The sequence below is a fragment of the Lithobates pipiens genome, unplaced genomic scaffold (genome assembly GCF_037356315.1).
Source record: "Lithobates pipiens isolate NorthernLeopardFrog02 unplaced genomic scaffold, aLitPip1_a1.2 Scaffold_8, whole genome shotgun sequence".
NCBI classification, from domain to species: domain Eukaryota; kingdom Metazoa; phylum Chordata; class Amphibia; order Anura; family Ranidae; genus Lithobates; species Lithobates pipiens.
In genome coordinates this window covers 518,041,044-518,064,985 of record NW_027507903.1, presented here as the reverse complement: position 1 = coordinate 518,064,985, position 23,942 = coordinate 518,041,044, and the positions used below count along the sequence as shown (strand labels likewise).

General features: G+C 45.4%; 1 protein-coding gene across 5 annotated transcripts in view; it reads right to left on the bottom strand.

The window, feature by feature from the left end:
- ADD2 (adducin 2) overlaps positions 1-23,942 on the bottom strand; it is a 127,816-nt gene that overhangs the window by 59,456 nt on the left and 44,418 nt on the right. For 2 of the 5 annotated variants that reach the window (XM_077469426.1, XM_077469430.1), the window contains exons 1-4: positions 16,484-16,634; positions 10,212-10,303; positions 4,833-5,052; positions 2,499-2,637 (exon numbers count right to left, since the gene is read on the bottom strand). In XM_077469426.1, the coding sequence (XP_077325552.1) occupies positions 2,499-2,637; positions 4,833-5,015 (322 nt within the window). In that variant the 5' untranslated portion in view covers positions 5,016-5,052; positions 10,212-10,303; positions 16,484-16,634. Of the gene's footprint in view, positions 1-2,498; positions 2,638-4,832; positions 5,053-10,211; positions 10,304-16,483; positions 16,635-23,942 lie in introns of those variants that run through there. The other 3 variants (XM_077469427.1, XM_077469429.1, XM_077469428.1) reach the window with 3 other exon arrangements.

Here is a 23,942-nt window from a genome sequence, read left to right as displayed (position 1 = left end):
CATTATGATGTCACAGTCCCAGCATCCTCCGGGACTGCTGTGAAATCATAAGGGGGTGGGGTCACCATGTGACATCATCCGGTGACCCCGCCCATTGTCCCTATATAAGTTGCCGCACAACGCGTCCCTCTCATTGCGGCCAGAGTGTTGAGAGCGTTGAGTCAACATCTCAAGGAAGAAGAAGAGAAGAACAGAAAAAGAGAAGGCGGCGACAGAAGACCGGGCTACCGCTAGTAAAAGAGCTGGAAGAAGAAGCAGAGGCCCGGCAAGAAGAACCGAAGTCGGAAGAAGACCCCCGGACGGCGGTGGCAAAGAAGAAGAAAGCCGGGCTCCTCTGCTAGTGAAAGAGCTAGTAAAAGAGCAGAAGATAGCGGAGGAGTCCGGCCAGAAGACCCCCTAAGACGGAAGAAGACCACCGGAGCTGTGCAATAAATCATTTTAAAAACGTGGCCGATATCTAGAGGACCCCTTCTTAAAGGGGGCTCCTGGATTCCAATAAGCCCCTCACCCGCAGACCACGACAACCAACGGCCAGGGTTGTCGGAAAGAGGCCCTTGTCCTCATCAACATGGGGACAAGGTGCTTTGGGGTGGGGGGGCCGCAGGGCCCCCCTTCCCCAAAGCACCCCCCATGTTGAGGGCACGCGGCCTGATACGGCTCAGGAGGGGGGGGGCGCTCGCTCGTCCCCACCCCCTTTCCTGACCGGCCGGGTTGCGCGCTCAGATAAGGGTCTGATATGGACCTGGGGGGACCCCCATGCTGTTTTTTTCAGCGTAGAGCTTCCCCTTTAAGTCCATACCAGGTAACGGGACAGCGAGGTGTCAATCTCGCCCATGGAGGTGGCGAAATTGACCTCCTGCGCTAGTCCCAGCTACCTGGAGCCACGTTCAAAATGAACGGACTTTTCTCTGTGTGAGCAAGTCCGTTCATTTCAAAAAGTCCGGCGGACTAGCGCACAGACGGCTGGATTGCAATTTCTTTTGAGTCAAAACTACTTTCTAAGTCCGCCGGACTTTTGGGAAAAAAAAGTCAGCCGGAGCCCACACACGGGCGGATTGTCCGGCGGACTCTGGTCCACCGGACCAAGTCCGTCGGATAGTCTGATCGTGTGTACGCGGCATAAGAGTGGCAAGGATGTGGAATTCCCTTCCACAGGCAGTTGTCTCAGGGGGGTGCATTAATAGTTTCAAAAAACTATTAGATAAGCACCTGAACGACCGCAACATACAGGGATAAACAGGCATATCTCACTTTTAAGTACACAATGAGGTTTATTTACTAAAGCTGGAAAGTGCAAAATCAGGCTCACTTCTGCGTAGAAACCAATAAGCTTCCAGGTTTTATTACCAAAGCTTAATTGAACAAGCTGGGGTTAGAAGCTCATTGGTTTATATGCAGAAGTGAGCCCGATTTTACACTTTCCAGCTTTAGTAAATAAATCTCATTGTGTACTTAAAAGTGGGGTATGCCTGTACAATGTAATACTGACATCTAATCACACACATAGTTTGGACTTGATGGACTTGTGTCTTTATTCAACCTCACCTACTATGTAACTAACTATATAGGTGGGGACCCCATGGATCGGACTTGTTTTTCCAGTACATCCCACAGATGCTCGATTGGCTTGCGATCTGGAGAATTTGGAGGCTCATTGTTGTGTACCTCAAACCATTCTTGAACCATTTTTGCAGTGTGGCAGGACACATTGTCCTGATGAAAGTCAAAATAACATTTCACATCAATATCAGGACCCAAGGTTTTCCAGCAGAACATTACCCAAGGCATCACACTGCCTCCACCGGTTTGTCTTCTTTAAATAGTGCATCTTGCTGCCATCTCTTCGTCAAGTAAGCAATGCACAAGCACCCTGCCATCCACATGATATAAAAGAAAACATGATTCATCGGACCAGGCCACCTTCTTCCATTGCTCCATGGTCCAGTTCAGATGCACATGTGCCCATTGCAGATGCTTTTGGCTGTGGACACGGGTCAGAAGGGGCACCCTGACTGGTCTGCGGTTATACAGCCCCATACACAAAAAACTGCAATGCCCATTTCATCTGCTTTCAACACGTCAACTTCAGGGTCAACATGTTTACTTGCTGACTAATATATTCCACTGGCTTTGAGATGCAATTATAACGAGATAATCAATGTTATTCACTTAACCTGCCAGTGGTCATAGTTATATGTATAATATAAATGAATCATTTCTATGTGCAAAGCTATTGATTCTCAAACACTGTACAGAACCTCAAATAGAAACATTGAAATGATTGTAAATAGGGTCTATTTGGTCACAAAAATGCAACAATTTACGTTAATATCCGCAGAGTCTCATCTTTTTTACCTACAGAAAAATATTTTCTCCTCATTCAAAGGTTTTTATTGAAAGATCAACATATGGTAACAAGTATAAAATTTTGGCTGAGAGAAGACTGCAGGCTATGTCCTGACGAGCATCCTCCCCATACACAACGTGGAGGCACTTACTGACTGGACAGGTGGGGAAGACAGATGGTGCAGTGCTGGCCATGAAGTCAGCGATTTGCCGGAGGGCCCAGATATTGGATGAGTTGTTCCCTTTCTTCATCTGTTCCTGAATCAGACTTTCCAGCTCCTCCCTGAAAGACTGAGAGAAGAAATTAATAAATACAAGGCAACCCAACCAAAATCATAATTCCAGAAAAAGGAAAGTGATGTCTGATTAGTTGTTGCAAGTTCATTTACTCTGCACTTTAATATTAAATTGCCTTTTGCATTGTCTCAGTGGATTCCTTTACATGTGTTTTATTTATTAATGTGAAAATCATAATGCCTAACAGCCTAATTCTCAGCCTTTTTGCAGTTTAATTTTGCTGGACTAATGATTTTTCAATAGTTGTTATGCCGTATATTACGGCACACATTACGGCTATAATACATTCATAGTTTTCAACGCCCAACTCATAATGTAAGAAAGTACTCTTGTACTGTTTAAAAGCCATACAATGGTGCAATATACCCAGCAGTATGAAAATGTTTCCTGTTGGCTGGGCTATAGTGCAAACACTACTATTGGTAGTTATGTAGCTGATGAACTAAAGGCAAAACTTTTTTTTTTTATATACTTTGGATAGGTTAAAGGAGGGTTAATACCCCTATAAGTTTTATTTTTATTTTGCCATTTTTCCATTACATTCTGTCCCATAGCCAAAACAAAAAGCGAGAGAAAATCCCAAGGAGGTGGGGAAATCCATGGTTGCCACCAGAACTAGTGTCTCCATTGGAATATTTTCCCCTCTGTTCCTGTTCTGGTGACAACCCAAAATGTGGGATTTTCTTTCAGTTTCACTCATATCGATGAACAGGACAAATAGAGAAAGTGCATCTCCCTAAGGCTGGATTCACACCTATGTATTTTTAGTGCTTTTTGCATTTTGCAGATTTGCACTACAGTTCATTTATCATGGTTTCCTATGGAACACGTTCTGTAGTGCAAATCTGCAAAATCCAAAAAGCACTAAAAATGCCTAGGTGTGAATCCAGCCTAACAGGGATACAGACTGTAGTAAAAACCTGTTCTAATCCCTCTACAATCTATCCAAAACTAAAACAAAATTACCTTTATATACTTTAATATAATATAATTTTATATTTTATGGGAGAGCTCAAAGAAAAATAACTGGGAAGGACAATGGGTTATAAATATAATGTAAAAGGTACTGCTAGGCTCCTGTCACAGTTTTTAAGAACAATATCTGGAACAGGACAGTACAGGTAAGTGTAATGACAGGAAGAATGGAAAAATCTCCCCAATGGAGTCAAAAACAGCAATAAAAACCTAACATAATTTCAGTCCCCCCACTCTGTTCATAACTTAAAGCGGAGTTCCACCCAAAAATGACACTTCCGCTTTAAGTGCAGGTGACCCCCCACATTTGGCATGTAATTTTTTTGGGGGGAGGAGCGGGTACCCACTTTCTCCCCTGGCGCTGCGGCGCCAGAAGGAAGTTCACCTCTCCCCCCTCCCTCCTTGCAGCCGGCTGCCCAGTGAACATGCGTGAGCTGCGTTGTGTTTTGTCAAAGGTTCTCCAGCCTTCTGGCACCTGTGACGTGTCTCCCAGAAGAATGCGAGTGGGGGGGGGGGGGGGGGAGTGGGAGAACTTCTGATGGATCCACCATGGCGATCCAACAAGAAGTGGGAGTAGGTACCTGTCAAAATCAGCTACCCGCCCTCCCCCCCCAAAAAAAAACATTACAAATGTGGCAGAAGAAGTGTGTGTTACCCCAACATTTTATATTCCTGATTTGTGCCGGCTGTACCATGTACTTGTATGAAAAAGTATCCTGTTCTCTTTGTATTTCTTCCTTTGTGTGAAATCCCTGTTGTTCCTGCCAGTCCCTCTGCTTTCCTATTAAAAACTGACCACACTAAGAAGGAGAACACACACCATGGACAGTTCTCTAGCTGTGCTGGGAACTCAGCCTGTTCTCCATCAATGATCAGGCGTGTCCTAACACAACCCCCCTGCACAGCCATTCACTGGGAAGATCGGTGTGCTGGTGTTTCTCCTCCTCCAGCTCTTATGCAGCTGAGCACAGAGGGAATGTGATCACTTAGAGAAAAGGAAAAAAGTTATTTATAATGTTTTTTATATCTATACACAAATGTTTTGAGTTTCATTTCTATTTTAAACGGAATGTTTTTTTTTACAAGGTGATCGTTTACAATCACTTTAAGGTAAAATTTGGTCCTAAAATACCAGGAGCAAACAGAAAACAATACCTTTTTTTTTTAACTTTCCCTTCCTTCTATATTACTCTGTATATTCTGTGGCTACTCACAGGGCTCTGCAGGATCATGCTCACGCGTTTCTTTTGCTCCATGACATTGAAGTCCTGTCTGAGGTCAGCCGCCATGTTTCTGTCGCGCAGATATTCTGGGTCATCCTCTGAACAGCGGTCAAAATATCTCTGCCCAGTTGAGGGAGGCGAGGACACAAGCTCGGGGGTAGTTTGGTTACTCATCCTTATTGGTCACTTTGATCTCCACTGCACATCAAACCTGTGAAGAAAGATTCATTATCGTAAACACTGTTCTTTACTCCATCCCAAAGTGGACAAGAATAAAAATCTAAAAGGGTAAAAGGGATTATTTGTTACTTGCTGGCCTTTATATGGTAAGTTATATATATATGCGAATTGATTGTGATAATCAGGTTATGCAGTTGTGCAATATGTTAATACCATTTCCATGCACATTTTCAGATTTTTTTATATAGAGAAAACAGAATGAATCTTTTATTGTGTAAGTGCTCCCAACATTCCCTGTTAGAACTTAGAAGAACTGTTGCCAGGTGCCCCCTCCATCTTCTGTTTGAGCTGGGAAGAAGACTGGCATGTGCCTCCACCATTCCCTGTTAGAGCTGGGAAGACAACTGGAATGTTCCCCGACCATTTCCTGTTGGAGCCGGGAATAAGAGTGGTATGTTAAAACATCATCCCCTTTTTGAGTTGAGAAGAAGACTGGCATGTGTCTCCATTATTCCCTATAAGAGCTTTGAATGCAACTGGTATGTTCCCCCACCATTCCTTGTTAAAGCTGGGAAGAAGACTGGCATGTACCCCCACCATTCCTTATTAAGGTTTGGAGGAAGACTGGCATGTACCCCTCCCCCCATTCCTTGTTAAAGTTGGGAAGACTGGCATGAACCCCCACCATTTCCTATTAGAGTTGGGAAGAAGGCTGGCTAGTGCCCCCACCATTCCCTGTTAGAGTTGGAAGAAGAGTGGCATGTGCCTACCACCCTTTCCCTTTAGAGTTGGGAGTAAAATGGACATGTGCCCCGACAATTCACTTTAAACCAAGAAGAGACTGACAAGTGCTGCCCTTCCATCATTCCCCGATGGAGCTAAGAAGAAGTCTGACATCTTCCCTCACTTTTTACTAGTAGAGCTGTGAAGAAAACTGAAAAAGAAGACTGGCATATGCTCTCACCATTCACCATTAGATCTAGAAAGAAGACTAGGTACAGTCTACAGTCCATGGGCAGCACAGTGGTGTAGTGGGTAGCACTCTCACCTAGCAGTAAAAAGGGTCGCTGGTTCAAATCCCAACCACGACACTACCTGCCTGGAGTTTGCATGTTCTCCCTGTGCCTGTGTGGGTTTCCTCTGGGTACTCCAGTTTCCTCCCACAATCCAAAGACATGCAGGTAGATTAATTGTCTTCTGTCCAAAATTGGCCCTAGTATATGAATGGGGACCTTGGATTATGGGCTCCTTGAGGGTAGGGACTGATGTGAGTGTGCAATGTACAGGGATAGGGACAATTGTAGACACTCACTCAGGTTGGATTGGTGTCTTTATTCAACCTATGTAACTATGTACAGGGATGAAGCCGCAGGACATACTAATTTACTTTAAGGTGTAATAAAAACATACACTATAAGTGTAAGCAGATTTCCATGAGTAGAGAGTTTTAAAGGACATCTAAACATAGGAAGCCTATAATCAGCTATTGCTGAGTTTCAGAAAATATTAGCTCTCTCGGATGAAAAGTACAGCTCTTAATGGCCAAGTAGAGGTCTATGGGGAATGCCTATGCAGGCCAGCGTAGAGGGAGATTTCGGCCTGAGGCGATGAATATTCCTGCAAGACACAGTTGTCCAATAAAATTAGGTATGCATCTGTAGAGGAAGTTAGTAAAAGTGTAGTTATCCTTTCAATGTCTTCTCAGTATGGTACCCACAACTTTGAACTGTGGCCTTCATGGTAAGCTACAGGGGAAGTTTTTAGTTTCTTGCATCATTATATTTATTGTGCTGCATGTTAATAAGTAGGAATAGGATTTTCATCAGGGTTGATGTTATCCAAAAACAGACTGGCATCTGGAAATACACATTCAACTTTACAAACTGGCAGCAAACAAGCTGTATGGCAAGAGTTGTGGGAAAGAAATCGATTTTTAAGATATGATTAGTTACTACCGTATGTGTTATTGCATATTACACATCACCAGTGGTCTAGCCATTACCTTAATAAATGAGGCCTGTTGTATTGTTGTTATTATTAAAAGAACGCTAGTTATACTGTAAAGGAGATTGTATGATGTTATAGTAGCCTTGTTCACAGTGCATTACCATCCCTCACATCGTTTCAGCCCTTTCTGGTCCAAGCACTTAGCACAATGATGCTGATGAGCCTCTAAATGCACCCTCCCAGCCCCATCAGAACGGTCTGCGGAGAGGATTAGTGCCTGTCAGATCAGTCTGCTGTCCCAGAATTGCACATCCCCATGCGATTAAAGTGCATGCTTCAGCACATCAAATTATGCTATAAATCTAACACTGAGCTACTGGCACCAAGTTACCAGCTCTGCTGAATGCGCTGTCTGCAGCCAGGGCTGAGAAATTAACCCTTTTCCTGTCGCCCTGGGTGAAACCAGTTCCTCCGCCAATAAAAAAAAAAAAAAGCACCTTTATGGCATAAAATGAACTCTGAACAAACCCAAAATTCTGTTTAGATATAGATGGCTTTATTTACTCTACCTTTGCCCAAATGTCTTTAAATCCTGGCATTAAAATATGAAATAAAAAAATACCTGTTTGAAACTAAAATCGCATCTAGATATGAATGCTGTGACCTTAGATTACAGTGGATCTATAGGAAAAGTCTAACATGGCCTATTTTGTGCAGCCTGTCACTAGCATTAAAACAGTAGTCTTTGTTTTTCCAAGTGCACCCTGTGTTTTTATAACCATTCTACCGTAAATGTATTTCCACGTTCCCTAACAAGGTGCCAACACTTAGGGCATGATTTACTAAAGGCAAATAGACTGTGCACTCTGCAAGTGCAGTTGCTCCAGAGCTTAATAAATGAGATAAAGCTTTACTTGGCCAAGAATACCCAATCACGTACAAGGAAAAAAAATGCATTTTTGTTTGCACATGATTGGATGTTGGAAGTCCGCAGAGCTTCTGCTCATTTACTAAGCTCTGGAGCAACTGCTCTTGCAGAGTGCACAGTCTATTTACCTTTACTAAATCAACAGCTGTTTGTTCTGCAGGGAAATTGTGCAGCAGTGTTCTCACCCTCTGCACAATGTAGCCTTACACAGCCATGTTATTTAAAATAGATTTTCAGTAAGCAACAAAAAAAAAAAAGCCTAAATTTAATTTGGCTATGACTTTAAATCAGTGGTGGTTAACTTGAAAACTATAAAGAGCGTCAATTGCTGCCCTGGTACCTCCAAAGGGCTGCACAATAGCAACACATTTTCACACCTCAACGCCCAAAAATGTTGAATTGCTGCATTTTTAGCATCATATCCCAAATGTTCCCAACATTGGTGTCAGAGGATGCAATAATAACCCCCAGCATTGGTGTCAGTGGACACAATAATAACCCCCAGCATTAGTGTCAGTGGACACAATAATAACCCCCAGCATTGGTGTCAGTGGACACAATAATAACCCCCAGCATTGGTGTCAGTGGACACAATAATAACCCCCAGCATTGGTGTCAGTGGATGTAATATTACCCCCAGCATTGGTTTCAGTGGACACCAATAATAACCCCGAGCATTGGTGTCAGTAGGTGCAATAATTACCCCCAACATTAATGTCAGAAGATTTAATAATATCCCCCAGCACTGGTGTCACTACTGTTAACCCCCCATATTTGTGCTACATGGCAGTGCAATTTAATCCCCCCACCCTGCTGGTCAGTGGCAGTGCAATTTCCCCCCCCCCTCCCAATCTCTGCTGCATTGGTGGTAGGTGGCAGCAGTGGTTAATACCCCCACCCCCTCTGCAATGGTGGTCATGGCAGTAAAAGTAACACACCCACCCACCTCTTCCTGCATTGGTGGTAATGGCTTTGCATTTTAACTCCCCCTATATTGGTGGTCACTGACAGCGAAATTTAACCCCCCAAAAGCAGAGGTAGTCAGTGGAAGTGGAAGTTAACCCCCACCTCCTGCGTAGTGCCTGTCTTTAGGCAAATATCTCCTAAACCATGTAGGTTTAGTGCCCGTTCACACTACCGCGACTTGTCAGGTGACTTAGCCGCCTGACAAGTCGTGCTCCGTTCTGTACTATGGAACCGTTCTAATAGGAGCGACTCAAGTCGCTCCGACTTAGAAAAAGGTTTCTGTACTATTTTTGGGGCGACTTCAGGCGACTTGCATTGACTTCTATACAGATGTAGTTTTGCAAGTCGGCGCTGAAGTCGTGTGCAGGTCGCGTCTGTGAGTCGCGCTGCAAGACGTGTCGCCCCTGTGTGAACGGGCACTTAGGAGATATTTCTTGGACCTACAGGTAAGCCTTAATCTAGGCTTACCTGTAGGTGCCATGTGATAGGTGTGGGTCAATCACAGCTTCACATTATAGTCATGAATGCAAGCCATTTTTGACTGTTTTGTTGACATTGTAATCATGTGATCACTACGACCAATCATAGCGATCACATGTGCCACTGTACCAAGTGCTGTGATCCGCTGTGTCCCATCATAGGATTTTTCCGCTGTGCACCCCAAGGGGTGAACTAGTACACATGTGCTAAAGTGACGTACCAGTATGCTGATGACATTACTGGTGCATGCGCAGCTGCTCTGCAGTTCTAAGTGCAGTGTCGTTATCGTGACTCCTCCACAGGAGTGATGTCATCATGACTCAGCAATGCAAATGGCCAGAGAGCACAAACTTGGAAGGAAGACCAGGTGAAAAGAGAAGCAACGGGAGGGGTGACAACACAGCACTGGAAGGCTGCATGACAGGTAAATCTGTCATAATGTGCTAACATGCGGTGCATACTAACACATTATGGCACAAACCTGTAGGGGCCCATTAAAAAAATCACTTTGCTATCATCTTGGCAGTCTTTCAATGAGTCCTAATAGATGTTGTTGGAGGGATGTCAGCTGACACTAGACATTTTGGGCGAGAAGCAGTGTAGCAATGAATCGTTTACTTGAACACGACTCCCACCTCCTCCTGCACAGAATGGCAGCATCTCCGGGGTTGCTAGGATACAGAAAGAAGGAGGACGCACACAGCGTGATCACTGCACACACGCAGAACAAGGATCAGTACAGCTGCTGCCAAGCAGACACACCTATTACTGCCAAGCAAAGGTTCACAGACTGTGCCAGCAAAGCCCAACAGATTTAACACTGATTGGTGTCACTGATGTCACAACTGAGTGGTAGCCAATTTACTTACAGAATTTCAAACACAGCAGAATAGGAAGGGGGAAGCCAGTTCGTGATGACGCTTGCCACACATATTTACAGGAGCATGAATCAGAGAAAGATCTGCAGAACAAAATGAAATTGTAATGTCAAATTTCCAGGCTCTAATTCAAATTTCTGCTACATGCATCTGTTTACCAAACACCTTGGTATCAAAAATGAACAGCCTCAAAAATGTTCATAAATCTAGATTCCCGACCAACTATTTATTCTTCTTCTCTGTATTGAATATGGTTTCTGAGGCTTCATCCCACATCTGTCAGTAGCCGAGAAATTCTGTTCAGTAAATATAAATGTAAAGCTGAACTCCAGGTACACAAATATTTATTTGAGTATATTCCACAATAGCCACACAGGATATAAAACCTCTTTGCGTGCACCAAATGCCTTTGCAAACTAAGATATTACCTTGTAGAGGAAACATTGACATCGACACTTGCTGCTCATGGCCTATGCAGAGAGCAGAGCTGTGGGAGGGACCCAGCAGGCCCCACCCACTACAGGCTGCCTGCAGACAGCTACAGGAGAGGGCAGAGACAAGACCAGTCACCCTGCACAAGGAGAGAGAGCAGCAGTGATCGGTCTTTATTACAGGAAGCTCCTGCACAGAGGCAACGTTTTAAACTGGATTACTGCACAGATCTGGAAGAAATACACAATGCAGACCAAGATTCAAATAAGAATACACATGACTTGTATTTGCACAATATTTGCTTATCCCACAGCTCAGCTTTATCCCTGCTGCCTGGGTTGATGAGAGAAATCAATAGATTCTCCATCCACCCTATGGATGGAGGACTCTTCCCTGCCAGTTACTGTATTTTGACAGCTGCTGCTCTCACAACTGTCAGGATACCTGAACAGTGATTTTTAAATAGTAGTTTGCCAAGCTGTGAGATGCTGACAGCGCCACCCACAGGCATCAGTTTCAGCTGATTAAGCAGGAATTGGACAAAATTCAAGCTGTGATTGACCAGCCTAATCGTTAAAATGTGTAATAATCCAAATATCTCTAATAAAACAACATTACCACCTTGAGGTTTCTTTAATCTTGATTTTTCACTTGTATATCATCCCTGAAGAAGTGATATCAGCTCTAAAGAGGATGCACCAACTGCTCCCTGAGCTTAGTGCTTACAGCAGACACTTAAAAATGTACCATGCAGCAAAGGTGCAAGGATTACATGAAGGACAACTGAAGGCCTTTTTAATTAGTCGCAGACCTTGGGCGTGCTACACACACCCAAAAAAAAGTCATTGTTGTACACATGGCATGTGTAGCACATCCAGTCTCTCTACGCTGCATCTAGGACCCCCCCCCCCCCCCCCCAAGTATACCACAATTGTCAGCTGTGAATAATCAAAGCTGACATTACAGTACACTCAGAGAAGAAGTTGGCAGCTCTAGCTGTCAAAAAAGCAAGTCTTAATGAAAGAATAATGAGTGAATATAAACAACAGCTCCAGACTGCGATTATACAAAGTTACAAAGCAACATATTGTTACATTTGTATCTTTCTTTTCATTCATCTACAGATCAAAGGGATGAACTCAGATCTGCAGATGATATCAGTTAAAGCAACCTGACAAGTAAAAAAAAGTGGGGCAGGAAAGCCATCCTTGCCAAGAGAGCACAGTGATTACTGCTGCGGCTATAACAGCCACTAGCAAAAAAATCACATGTCAAATCCAGCAGGCTGGTCTTTCCCATGTTGATCAATCAATCAACTTGGGTACATTCAGCCTGTCCATACATGGTTCTAATCTCATCCAGTTCAGATTTGAACCGCCTATGGCCAGCTTTAGTTTCCTTCTTTCTTCAACTATTATTTTCCTACAGATTTTTTTATGTTTTAATAACTATTAATATTTAACCACTTGCAAGACTGCCCAAAGTACATTTATGGGCAGGTTCAGGTTGGATCATGGTTAGCAAAGCATGGGCCCTCCAGGATCTGCCCCCCACACCTGATATTTAATCCAGTGGGTAGTCCAAAGTTGACAGGCTGAAGAAAACGTGTAAACACTTCGAAACATATCCGTGTCTGATCAGTGCCCAGCAGTGACCTTGAGCAGCTTTCCATTCCGAGTTCCAGGCTTCAGAGGCGGCTTCCTCCGATATGAAGACAGCGCTCTGCTGACAGCACCCTCCTCCCCTTTCCCTTTCCGGTGGCCAAGGCAGGGATCTCGGGTCTCCAGTGCCTTCCCAGTCCTGTGACTTCACTGCTTGCACTGCTTTAGCACCCACACACAACAATCTTGTGAGTGTATTTTTTCCTTTTTTTTTATAAATATTTTTTTTGCATACTACACTATGCTTCTCACTCCTACTTGTCTGTTCACAGTCATGCAGCGCTCACCACCACACAGCTCTGAACCGCCACCCCAACAACTCTACATCATCATCTATGCTTTGTCCATTTTCTCTGGGCTACCCACTTTTCACTGTAGTTACATTCATTGTTTCATTGATTTGTTACATATAGTATCTGACAAAAGTGAACACACCCCTCACATTTTTGTAAATATTTTATTATATCTTGCTACAATGTAAAGTAGTGAGTGTACAGCTTGTATAAAAGTGTTAATTTGCTGTCCCCTCAAAATAACTCAACACAGCCATTAATGTCTAAACTGCTAGCAACAAAAGTGAGTACACCCCTAAGTGAAAATGTCCAAATTGGACCCAATTAGCCATTTTCCCTCCCCGGTGTCATGTGACTCATTAGTGTTACAAGATTTCAGGTGTGAATGGGGTGCAGGTGTGTTAAATTTGGTGTTATCGCTCCCACTCTCTCATACTGGTCACTGGAAGTTGAACATGGCACCTCATGGCAAAAAACTCTCTGAGCATCTGAAAAAAAGAATTGTTGCTCTACATAAAGATGGCCTAGGCCAGTGATGGCGAATCTTGTCACCCCAGTTGTTTTGGAACTACATTTCCCATGATGCTCATGCACTCTGAAGTGTAGTGGAGCATCATGGTAAATGTAGTTCCAAAACATCTGGGGGCCAAGGTTCGCCATCAGTGGCCTAGGCTATAAGAAGATTGCCAAGACCCTGAAACTGAGCTGCAGCACAGTGTTCAAGACCATACAGTGGTTTAACAGGACAGGTTCCACTCAGAACAGGCCTCGCCATAGTCGACCAAAGAAGTTGAGCGCATGTGCTCAGCGTCATATCCAGAGGATGTCTTTGGGAAATAGATGTTTGAGTGCTGCCAGCACTGCTGCACAGGTTGAAGGAGTGGGGGGGTCAGCCTGTCAGTGCTCAGACCATACACCGCATACTGCATCAAATTGGTCTGCATGGCTGTTGTCCCAGAAGGAAGCCTCTTCTAAAGATGATGCACAAGAAAGCCCACAAACAGTATGCTGAAGACAAGCAGACTAAGGACATGGATTACTGGAACCATGTCCTGTGGTCTGATGAGACCAAGATAAATGTATTTGGTTCACTTGTGTCAAGCATGTGTGGCGACTAACTATGTGAGGAGTACAAAGACAAGTGTGTCTTGCCTACAGTTAAGCATGGGGGTGGGAGTGTAATGATCTGGGGCTGCATGAGAGCTGCCAGCACTAGGGAGCTACAGTTCATTGAGTGAACCATGAATGCCAACGTGTACTGTTACTTACTGAAGCAGAGCATGTTCCCCTCTCTTCGGAGACAGGACCGCAGGGCAGTATTCCAACAAGATAACGACCCCAAACACACCTCCAAGACGACCACTGCCTTGCTAAAGAAGCAGAGGGTAAAGGTGATGGACTGGCCAAGGATGTCTCCAGACTTAAACCCTATTGAGCATCTGTGAGGCATCCTCAAACAGAAGGTGGAGGAGTGCAAGGTCTCTAACATCCACCAGCTCCGTAATGTCATCATGGAGGAGTGGAAGAGGACTCCAGTGGCAACCTGTGAAGCTCTGGTGAACTCCATGCCCAAGAGGGTTAAGGCAGAGCTGGAAAATAATGGTGGCCACACAAAATATTGATACTTTCGGCCCAATTTGGACATTTTCACTTAGGGGTGTACTCACTTTTGTTGCCAGCGGTTTAGACATTAATGGCTGTGTGTTGAGTTATTTTGAGGAGACAGCAAATTTACACTGTTATACAAGCTGTACCGGGGACACCTCTCCCCGCCAGAACACTCTGATCAGGGAGCTGATCGGCTGCTGATTTTCCAACATGCTTATCCGACAGAAGCTGACCAAATGGCTTGCTTCTGTCGGACTGGCTGACATACACGCCGGCCGAATGTAAACCATTTTTTATTGACCAGGCCGATGGCTCCTGACATTTAGCCTGTGTGTGTGGGGCTTTAGAGCCCAACTCCTGGAATTTAAAAAAATGCACCCTTGCAGTGGGCTCCCTCGCACTGCAAGGGTTAAATGCTCATTCTTATGATACTTATCGCCATCTATGGAACAATGCAGTATTTTATATATGAAATGAACAAAAAACATTTGACCAGCACAGGATAAATCCTAATAACAATCATTTTTATTGCCCCATTCACAGAGATCAAATATACATGCACTTTCACTAGATGAACTGCTGTGCATTTTGTTTTACAAATACACTGCGCCACAAACTATAAATCCTGTATAATAATAACAATAATTCATTACATACGCTGATGCAATACAAATTACGTCATAAGTGCTTTTTAAAATATTTCTTATCCAACTATATTTTAAAGGTGTATTTATTTTTTTAGATAGTGGGTAGGAGATGGAACCAAGGGACGGTGCTGGGAGGTGTGTAGGAGATGGAGCCAAGGGACGGTGATCAAAGGTGGGTAGCGGATGGAACCAAGGGACGATGTTGGGAGGTGGGTAGGGGATGGAATCAAGGGACGGTGCTGGGAGGTGGATAGGGGATGGAACCAAGGCACGGTGCTCGGAGGTAGGTAGGGGATGGAACCAAGGGATGGTGCTTGGAGGTGAGTGGGGGATGGAGCTAAGGGACGGTGCTCGGAGGTGGGTAGGAGATGGAACCAAGGGACGGTGCTCGGAGGTGGGTAGGGGATGGAACCAAGGCACGGTGTTCGGAGGTGGGTAGGGGATGGAACCAAGGGACGATGCTGGGAGGTGGGTAGGGGATGGAACCAAGGCACGGTGCTCGGAGGTGGGTAGGGGATGGAACCAAGGGACGGTGCTCGGAGGTGGGTAGGGGATGGAACCAAGGCACGGTGCTCGGAGGTGGGTAGGGGATGGAACCAAGGGACGGTGCTCGGAGGTAGGTAGGGGATGGAACCAAGGGATGGTGCTTGGAGGTGAGTGGGGGATGGAGCTAAGGGACGGTGCTCGGAGGTGGGTAGGGGATGGAACCAAGGGACGGTGCTCGGAGGTGGGTAGGGGATGGAACCAAGGCACGGTGCTCGGAGGTGGGTAGGGGATGGAACCAAGGGACGATGCTGGGAGGTGGGTAGGGGATGGAACCAAGGGACGATGCTTGGAGCTGAGTGGGGGATGGAACCAAGGAACGGTGCTGGGAGGTGGGTAGGGGATGGAACCAGGGGACGGTGCTTGGAGGTGGGTAGGGGTGGAGAAAAAGGGTGACTCAGAAAGGGGGAGTTCCTGCACCTATTGTCTGAGAGAAAAAGCCCTGACTGTTACAAAGGTTATAGTGACTCCAGCAGCCATCCCAACTGTCTTCATAGGGGTTCTACCATGTACAGATCCCCCTTGGAACCCAGCGAAATATTTAAAAGTGAACAGAGCCAAAGTAACAATAAGGCATACATGAGTCATTTTGTTTTCCTTCAACCCGCTGGTTGAGCAAAAGAAAATTACTTGATTCCCTCATCCACACACTGCTGCTGTGCCTTTGTATTCTGACAGTGGGACGATTCCCTGCTGTCATAATACATTCATCAGCACTGCCAGCTATAGCTGGCGGCGCTGATCGAGAGAAAATGTTCAGCAGGCTGGTTAGGCACAAGTCCATCAACAGATCGACTTGTGCACAACCACTGTCTCCATACATGAATTGAAATTTGGCTTGTTCCTACTGAACTGGACGAATTTTGGTCCATGTGTGGCTGGCTTTAGAAAGAAATAAGAAAGTAAAGAAATATACCAGAGAAAATGAAGGACACAAAGCAATGTATGCAACTGGCAGCAAATGTTGATAAGGAGATTTTGACTTTAAATTAATGCAATAGTTTTGTCATATGACAATCAACCTTCATTGCAAATCAGTACCCACTGGTTCGTATACAATGTACAATGTAACTACTCACTCTGTATATGGGCAGCAAGAAAATGGGCTCAGTAACCGGAGACCTCCTGCTCTTGACAGCATGTGTTGGGCTCAGATGACTGTCCCATGGGGTGATATGATGTACACAAGACTCACCCATGTCACTGCACTACTGAGGATCTCTCTTGTAGCAGAGGGAGGACAGATGGCTGTTTGCATTAGATAAACTCATCGCCTACTCCACCCACTCCTTTACACCAGTAACAGAATCTTAAAAAGCAAAATCAAGAACTTTAAGAGAGCAAAGCCATATAGATAGCAAGAGTGACAGAAGCGTGGCCTCACAGGGAAACGCAGAAAACACATAGCTTAAGCTGGCTACACATTGATCGAAATACGGCGAGATCAGCAATGATCCCATTTTGATCACTGTGTGGCCGTCCCTGCTTGAAGTCGATTGCTTGATTAACTTCTGAAGGAACATGCTGGAAATTCTTCCTTGATCAGCGATTACAGCCAATCAGAATACAATGTCCCATCAGTGTTGATTCCTCCATCCATCTTGTTTGGTTGAATGAAAAAAAAAGCAAAAATTATTTATGGTCAACTTTAAAAGAGAAGGGATGTAACAACAACAACAAAAACATTTTTTTTATACTCACTTAGGTGGATGCAACATCGATCTGATGCTGCATCTGCCCTCGCTGCCTCTACACCAAAATCCAAGCGACCAAAAACTGCTGATCGCTCAGTTTTTTTGTCCGTTCTGAGCCCAAAGTGGTGATTGTCAGTCACCTCTCTCTGCTCTCCCCCCTTTCAATGCTCACTGGAGCGTTTGGCTGTGGAGGGGGCAGGAGTGGGTGATTCATGCTCTCACAGGCATGTGGGTGGATCCCAGCATTATTGTCAGGATCCTTGCAGAGTCTGGACTGGCTCTGTGATGTCACACGACAGCAGGCTTTAACTATTAGGGATAGGTAAGCCCCTGTACACACGGTCGGAGATTTCCACAACCAAATCCATCGGATTTTGCCCGTCGGTTTTTATCTGTCGGATCTTGTCCGAAACTGTTGCATACACACGGTCGGACTAAGTTGTCGAAAAATCCGATCTTTCAGAACGTGATGACGTAATTTCGTTACGATGGGACTACATTCAGGCTAGTAGCCAATAGCTTTGATGTAGGAATTTGATCTGAGCATGCGTGGCACTTGGTCCGATCAAAATTCTCTACACATGATCGGAGTATGTCCGACCGGCCCAGTTGGTCGGGAAATATTTCCAACATGTTGGAAAATTGGATCCGACTGATATTCCGACGGAATCAGTCCGATGCATACCACACACAGTCGGATTATCCGACAACACGGTCCGATAGGACACATTCCTACGGATTCTCCGACCGTGTGTACAAGGGCTTAGAGGTAATTTATGTTTGACACTTTTTTTAATTATTATTTTTTTCAGCTCCAAATCCCCTGTACTAACTAGAAGATTAAAAATACAGGTCACATAAACTTTGTACTTGTTTTTTTATAAAGCTGGATCAATCATATAAATCCATGGCTCAACATTATATTATGTGTTTCCTTATAATTGTACACGTTCTTGTTCACGCTATTATAATTTGTATAAAAAATGGATGATGGGTGATAGACAAGAGCTTTACGCATTGCAATGCACAGGGAAAAGTCTGCCATTCACCAAGACAAAAAGCATCATATGACATGCAGGAGCGAACAAGAAACACATTTCATCATTTAGTAATGTGATACTAAACAGAACTCAGCTTGGTAAATGTGGTTTACTGCCCTTACTGTATAAGCCAGTAAATGCTTTACTGTATAATGGTTCCTGTAGCCCCACCGCTAACATAACAGAGGGTTGCAGTAGGTGAAGTCCTGGATGGTGGTGAATATACAGTGCCTTGAAAAAGTATTCATACCCCTTGACCATTTCCAAATTTTGTCATGTTACAGCCAAAAACATAAATGTATTTTATTGGTATTTTTGGTGATAGACCAACACAAAGTGACACATAATTGTGAAGTGGAAGGAAACTGATAAATGGTTTTCCATCTTTTTTTTGTAAATAAATACCTGAAAAGTGTGGAGTGCATTTGTATTCAGCCCCCTTTACTCTGATACCCCCAACTAAAATCTAGTGGAACCAATTGCCTTCAGGTTTCCTATAAAAAAAATGTCAGTGGCCTCTACCTGTAAAACCATTCCTGTTTTGGAGGTCGTCTCATTAATGCCCATCTAGCGCACCTGTTGTTAATTTATCTAACACCAAAGCAGCAGAAACTGATTAACAACCCCTTCTGCTACGTAACTGACCAGATCAATATCCCAGGAGTTTAATTGACTTGATGCTATACTCTGATTAAAAAGCGTTCCTTTAATTTTTTGGATTTTTTTGAGCAGCGTATATACACAGTATTATATATATATATATATATATATATATATATATATATATACACACACATATATATATAAATATACACATACACATATATACACACATACACGTGCGATTTTCAATCTCATTGCACTTAAAGGAGAAGTCCAGCCTGAGCTCGTAGGGCTGGGCTTCTCCTATGGGTCACAAGAGTGCAATTCATTTTGTACTCCTGTGACCCATTTTCATATGTTATACAAAATTGTATTTAAATAAAAATAAAGTTACCATTTAGTTGCACCTGTTCCTCAATTGTATCATATCATTTCAAACCACTGAGACATTCTTGCAATTAACTGCATGCCTTTTCACACACACTGTGATGCGTAGTACTGTTATTCACAAATGCTTATACTACAAGGAAAAACTGATGATGTGCAGAATGCACCTGCAAAAAATAACAAATGTGCATAGATTTGCAGAAAAAAATTGCATTTATTATATTTTTGCAAATCAGCCTGCAAGGCATTGCAATTGTGTGTGCAATGCTAGTCTCCTCCAGCTCCGATGTACAGATTTTCCATTAGAGAGCTGGGGGAAGTGTCAATGGACTACAAATTTGGTGATTACCGCACTTGTGTTCCATTGGGAGCTATACGCCTATCTTCTGCAAGGGCAGACAGGACTTTTAATTTAATCATTTACAGCCCTGCACACTCACACATATTTAAAATCTGACAGCTGCTGCAGGGGAGAAAAACCCCAACACACCTTTGCCAAGTGGTTTTACCTCTGCACAATGACCACAAGAGGTCTTTTACTTGGCAGCGCCTCCATTCACAGAATGCCTTGTCATTTTTTTTAATTAATACAGGGTATACTCTCATTGGACAAGTTGGAGAAGAGAAACGATGATGTCAGATTCTTGACCATGTCCAATTAATGAACCCCTTGTATTCATGGAAAAAAGTACAAGGCTTTCTGTGAATGGCAGCAGTGCTGAACGAGTGAGCCCCTGTGGTCAGTATGCAGAGGGGAAGCTGCACAGGACTTAGGAGGTAGCAGCTATCACTGTAATAGTGTTGACTACTACAGCAGACATCTCAAGTCTCCCGCAAGGTGCGGAAGTCTCCCACATTTCTGGGGCGGCTCCCACATACCCGCAAGCGCTTAGCGAATTCCCGCAAATGATCGGTGCGGTGTTAGCTAAAAGGCTATACAGGGAGATCGGTGATCACAGCTATCCCTCCAGCTGCACCGATCATTCCCAGCTGCTCTGTGTGCTCCCCCCCCCGCTTTCTCCTCCTGCCCTCTTTATGTCCTTCTCTGCCCCGTGTTCTCCTCCTGCCCCCCATGTTCTCCTTCTGCCCCTCCAGCTGCATCCCATGTTCTCCTTCGGCCCCCTCCATGTCCTTCTCCGCCCCCTGTGTTCTCCTCCGGCCCCCTCCATGATCTTCTCCTCCCTCCGTGTTCTCCTCCGGCCCCCTCCATGTCCTTCTCCGCCCCCGTGTTCTCCTCCGGCCCCCTCCATGTCCTTCTCCGCCCCCATGTTCTCCTCCGGCCCCCTCCATGTCCTTCTCTGCCCCCCGTGTTCTCCTCCTGCCCTCTCCATGTCCTTCTCTGCCCCCCGTGTTCTCCTCCTGCCCTCTCCATGTCCTTCTCTGCCCTCCGTGTTCTCCTTCTGCCCCTCCATGCCCTTCCCTGCCCACGTGTTCTCCTCCGGCCCCCTCCATGTTCTTCTCTGCCCCCCGTGTTCTCCTCCTGCCCTCTCCATGTCCTTCTCTGCCCCCCCGTGTTCTCCTCCTGCCCTCTCCATGTCCTTCTCTGCCCTCCGTGTTCTCCTTCTGCCCCTCCATGCCCTTCCCTGCCCACGTGTTCTCCTCCAGCCCCCTCCATGTTCTTCTCCACCCCCTGTGTTCTCCGGTCCCCTCCATGTCCTTCTCTGCCCCCCATGTTCTCCTCCTGCCCTCTCCATGTTCTTCTCTGCCCCCGTGTTCTCCTTCTGCCCCTCCATGCCCTTCTCTGCCCCCGTGTTCTCCTCCGGCCCCCTCCATGTCTTTCTCCGCCCCCGTGTTCTCCTCCGGCCCCCTCCATGTCCTTCTCTGCCCCCCATGTTCTCCTTCTGCCCCTCCATGCCCTTCTCTGCCCCCGTGTTCTCCTCCGGCCCCCTCCATGTCTTTCTCCGCCCCCGTGTTCTCCTCCGGCCCCCTACATGTCCTTCTCTGCCCCCCGTGTTCTCCTCCTGCCCTCTCCATGTTCTTCTCTGCCCCCAGTGTTCTCCTCCAGCCCCCTCCGTGTCCTCCTCTGCTCCCCGTGTTCTCCTCCAGTCCCCTCCATGTCCTTCTCTGCCCCCGTGTTCTCTTCCAGCCCCTCCATGTCCTTCTCCACCCCCGTGTTCTCCTCCGGCCCCCTACATGTCCTTCTCTGCCCCCGTGTTCTCCTCCTGCCCTCTTCACGTTCTTCTCTGCCCCCAGTGTTCTCCTCCAGCCCCCTCCGTGTCCTCCTCTGCTCCCCGTGTTCTCCTCCAGTCCCCTCCATGTTCTTCTCTGCCCCCAGTGTTCTCCTCCAGACCCCTCTGTGTCCTTCTCTGCCCCCCGGTGTTCTCCTCCAGCCCCCTCCATGCCCTTCTCTGCTCTCCGTGTTCTCCTCTGGCCCCCTCCATGTCCTTCTCTACCCCCCGTGTTCTCCTCCTGCCCTCTCCATGTTCTTCTCTGCCCTTGTTCTCCTCCAGCCCCCTCCATGTCCTTCTCTGCTCCCTGTGTTCTCCAGCCCCCTCTATGTCCTTCTCTGCCCCCCCATGTTCTCATCCTGCCCCGCTTTCTCTTCTGCCCCCCTGTCGGTTCTCTTCCGCTCCCCCTTGTCCCCCGCAGTCGGCTCCCCTCCTCTTCTCTCCCGCCAGTTGTGGGGGGAATTTGTAATTGGACACAGTGAGCGAGATTGCTCCTGTGTCTTGTGATTACTGAGCAGAGTAAACTGTTTACTCTGCTCAGTTTATGAATGAACAGGAGCCGCTGTCTACTGTTCATTCATGTTTAGTGCTGAGAAAGGGACTGGGGAATCTGTGTCCTCAGTCCCTTTGTCTGTCTCAAAGGGGAGATGTGCCAAACTGGACCAGTGTAAGTCTGCAACAAAAAGCATGCCTGGAGTTTGGCATTAAATCTGATTGCTTAGAGTTGCCTTACTTCTTCAGGTGATGTTATGAATTCAGCTTTTCAGCATCATGTGATACTTGCAGTTAACACTGGCATTCATATAATTAAATATGATCTCCAATGAAATGTGTTCCATTATACAGATTTGTAGAGTATTCCTGTGACTTCAAGTTCTGAGAGCTAGTAGACAAGTCTTTTCTCTTCATTATATTGTTTAAAGATCTTATGAAGGAAAACATAATTTCCTAATGCTGTGACTGCCGCAGTACAGTCTGTTGACACAGCAGTGCTGTGCTGGAGAAGATGCTTTCCTTGGCTCTCATTGCTAACCAGCAGGCTGCTACCATATCTGCCCTCCACTCTGCCTTGTGTAATGGTTGATGATAGGAAGTAGTGTGTATATTTTACACTGCATGAGAACACTGACAAAACTGGAGATCCTGCTTTGTTCAATACAGCCCAACAAAGATCCTAACCTCCTGCAGGATGTATTTCCATTTTCCTGGATCTATTGACCTCATTCTTCAGACATTTCAGATTTTTCTCTTTCTCATCTATATAGCTTTTCCTTGACCTACTGCTACTTCATCTGTTTTCTGGTTTGCCTTTATACATTTTCCTAATGGGAAGCTTTCCACGAGAGGATCATTGCTGACAAATCCTTCTGAAAGTGCTAGTTGCATGGCCATAGCTCCCAACTGTCCCTGATTTCGAGGGACTGTCCCTGATTTGGAGCCCCCCTGTCCCTCTTTCCTCCTCATTTGTCCCTCAATTTGGTCTGATCCATATAGTTGTATATAAAATGCACTTTTTATCTTTCAAAAAGTTTTTCCCAGTGCTAAACCTTTTGTTCAATTTCAAAATTGCTGCATTTGAAAATTTTAGAAGCTAATATAAAGGAATAGTAGGGGTAAAAAAAAAGCACTTGTGGATTTAATTAACTTTTTTTTTGGTTAATTCTCCTTTAAGGGGGCGTGGCAGGAGGCGTGTCCTATGTCTACATACGTTTGCTAGTAGGTGTCCCTCATTCCCATTTCAAAATGTTGGGAGGTATGCATGGCTCTACAGAGATGCATTGGCTTCAATGCTTCCTGAGATACCAATTTTTTTACAAGAATGGAGATACGAAAATCCGACACTTTCCTTTACAGCATAACAGCCAAGTATTGATGCCAATTAAGTCCATACTTTTTTATTGAAGAAAGATCACATCATAGAGAAGAGCAACATGCCTGACAAAGGGAGCCCTGCGCTGCTCCAAAATGTTGCACTATTTTGTTTGTGATGTGATCTTTCTTCAATAAAAAAAGTTTGGACTTAATTGAAAATCCGTGGTGTTACTTGCGAGTATTCACATTGTGTTGTGCATGCTCTAGTATTCAGCTGGTGGTAACTACAGCACCCAGTAGTTTGGAGAGCACATTCCAGGAACACGTGTGATGGGAATATCATACCTCCCAACTTTTTGAGACGGGAACGAGAGGCATCTATTAGCAAAAGTACGCAGGCATAGGACACACCCCCTGCCATGCCCACTTAAAGAAGGATAAACCACTTAGCGCAAATCGACATTGTACGTCGGTACTTTGATGCTAAACACCGTTGATATGGCTGTGGATAGCTGCCATAACCCCGGTATTTTCAACAACAGCGAACGGTTGGCTTTCAAATAAAAGTGGTATCTGTGGTGGATTTGCTGCAAGATTACTAATATCGGGGTTGGGAGAGGGCTCACCGCCTCTCCACGCGTTCCAGTCATCTCCGGTGCTTACCAGTAGCAGGGGAGACAATCGGGTCCTCTTCTCAGACAGCCATGGAGCCGATAGAGGGAAAGATGGCCTCCACTCGGCTCCACACCATTGGATGGCGGAAGCGACGTCAAATGTCACTTCGGCCCAATGGTCTTAACCACTTGCCCACTGATGTCGGCATATATATGTCGG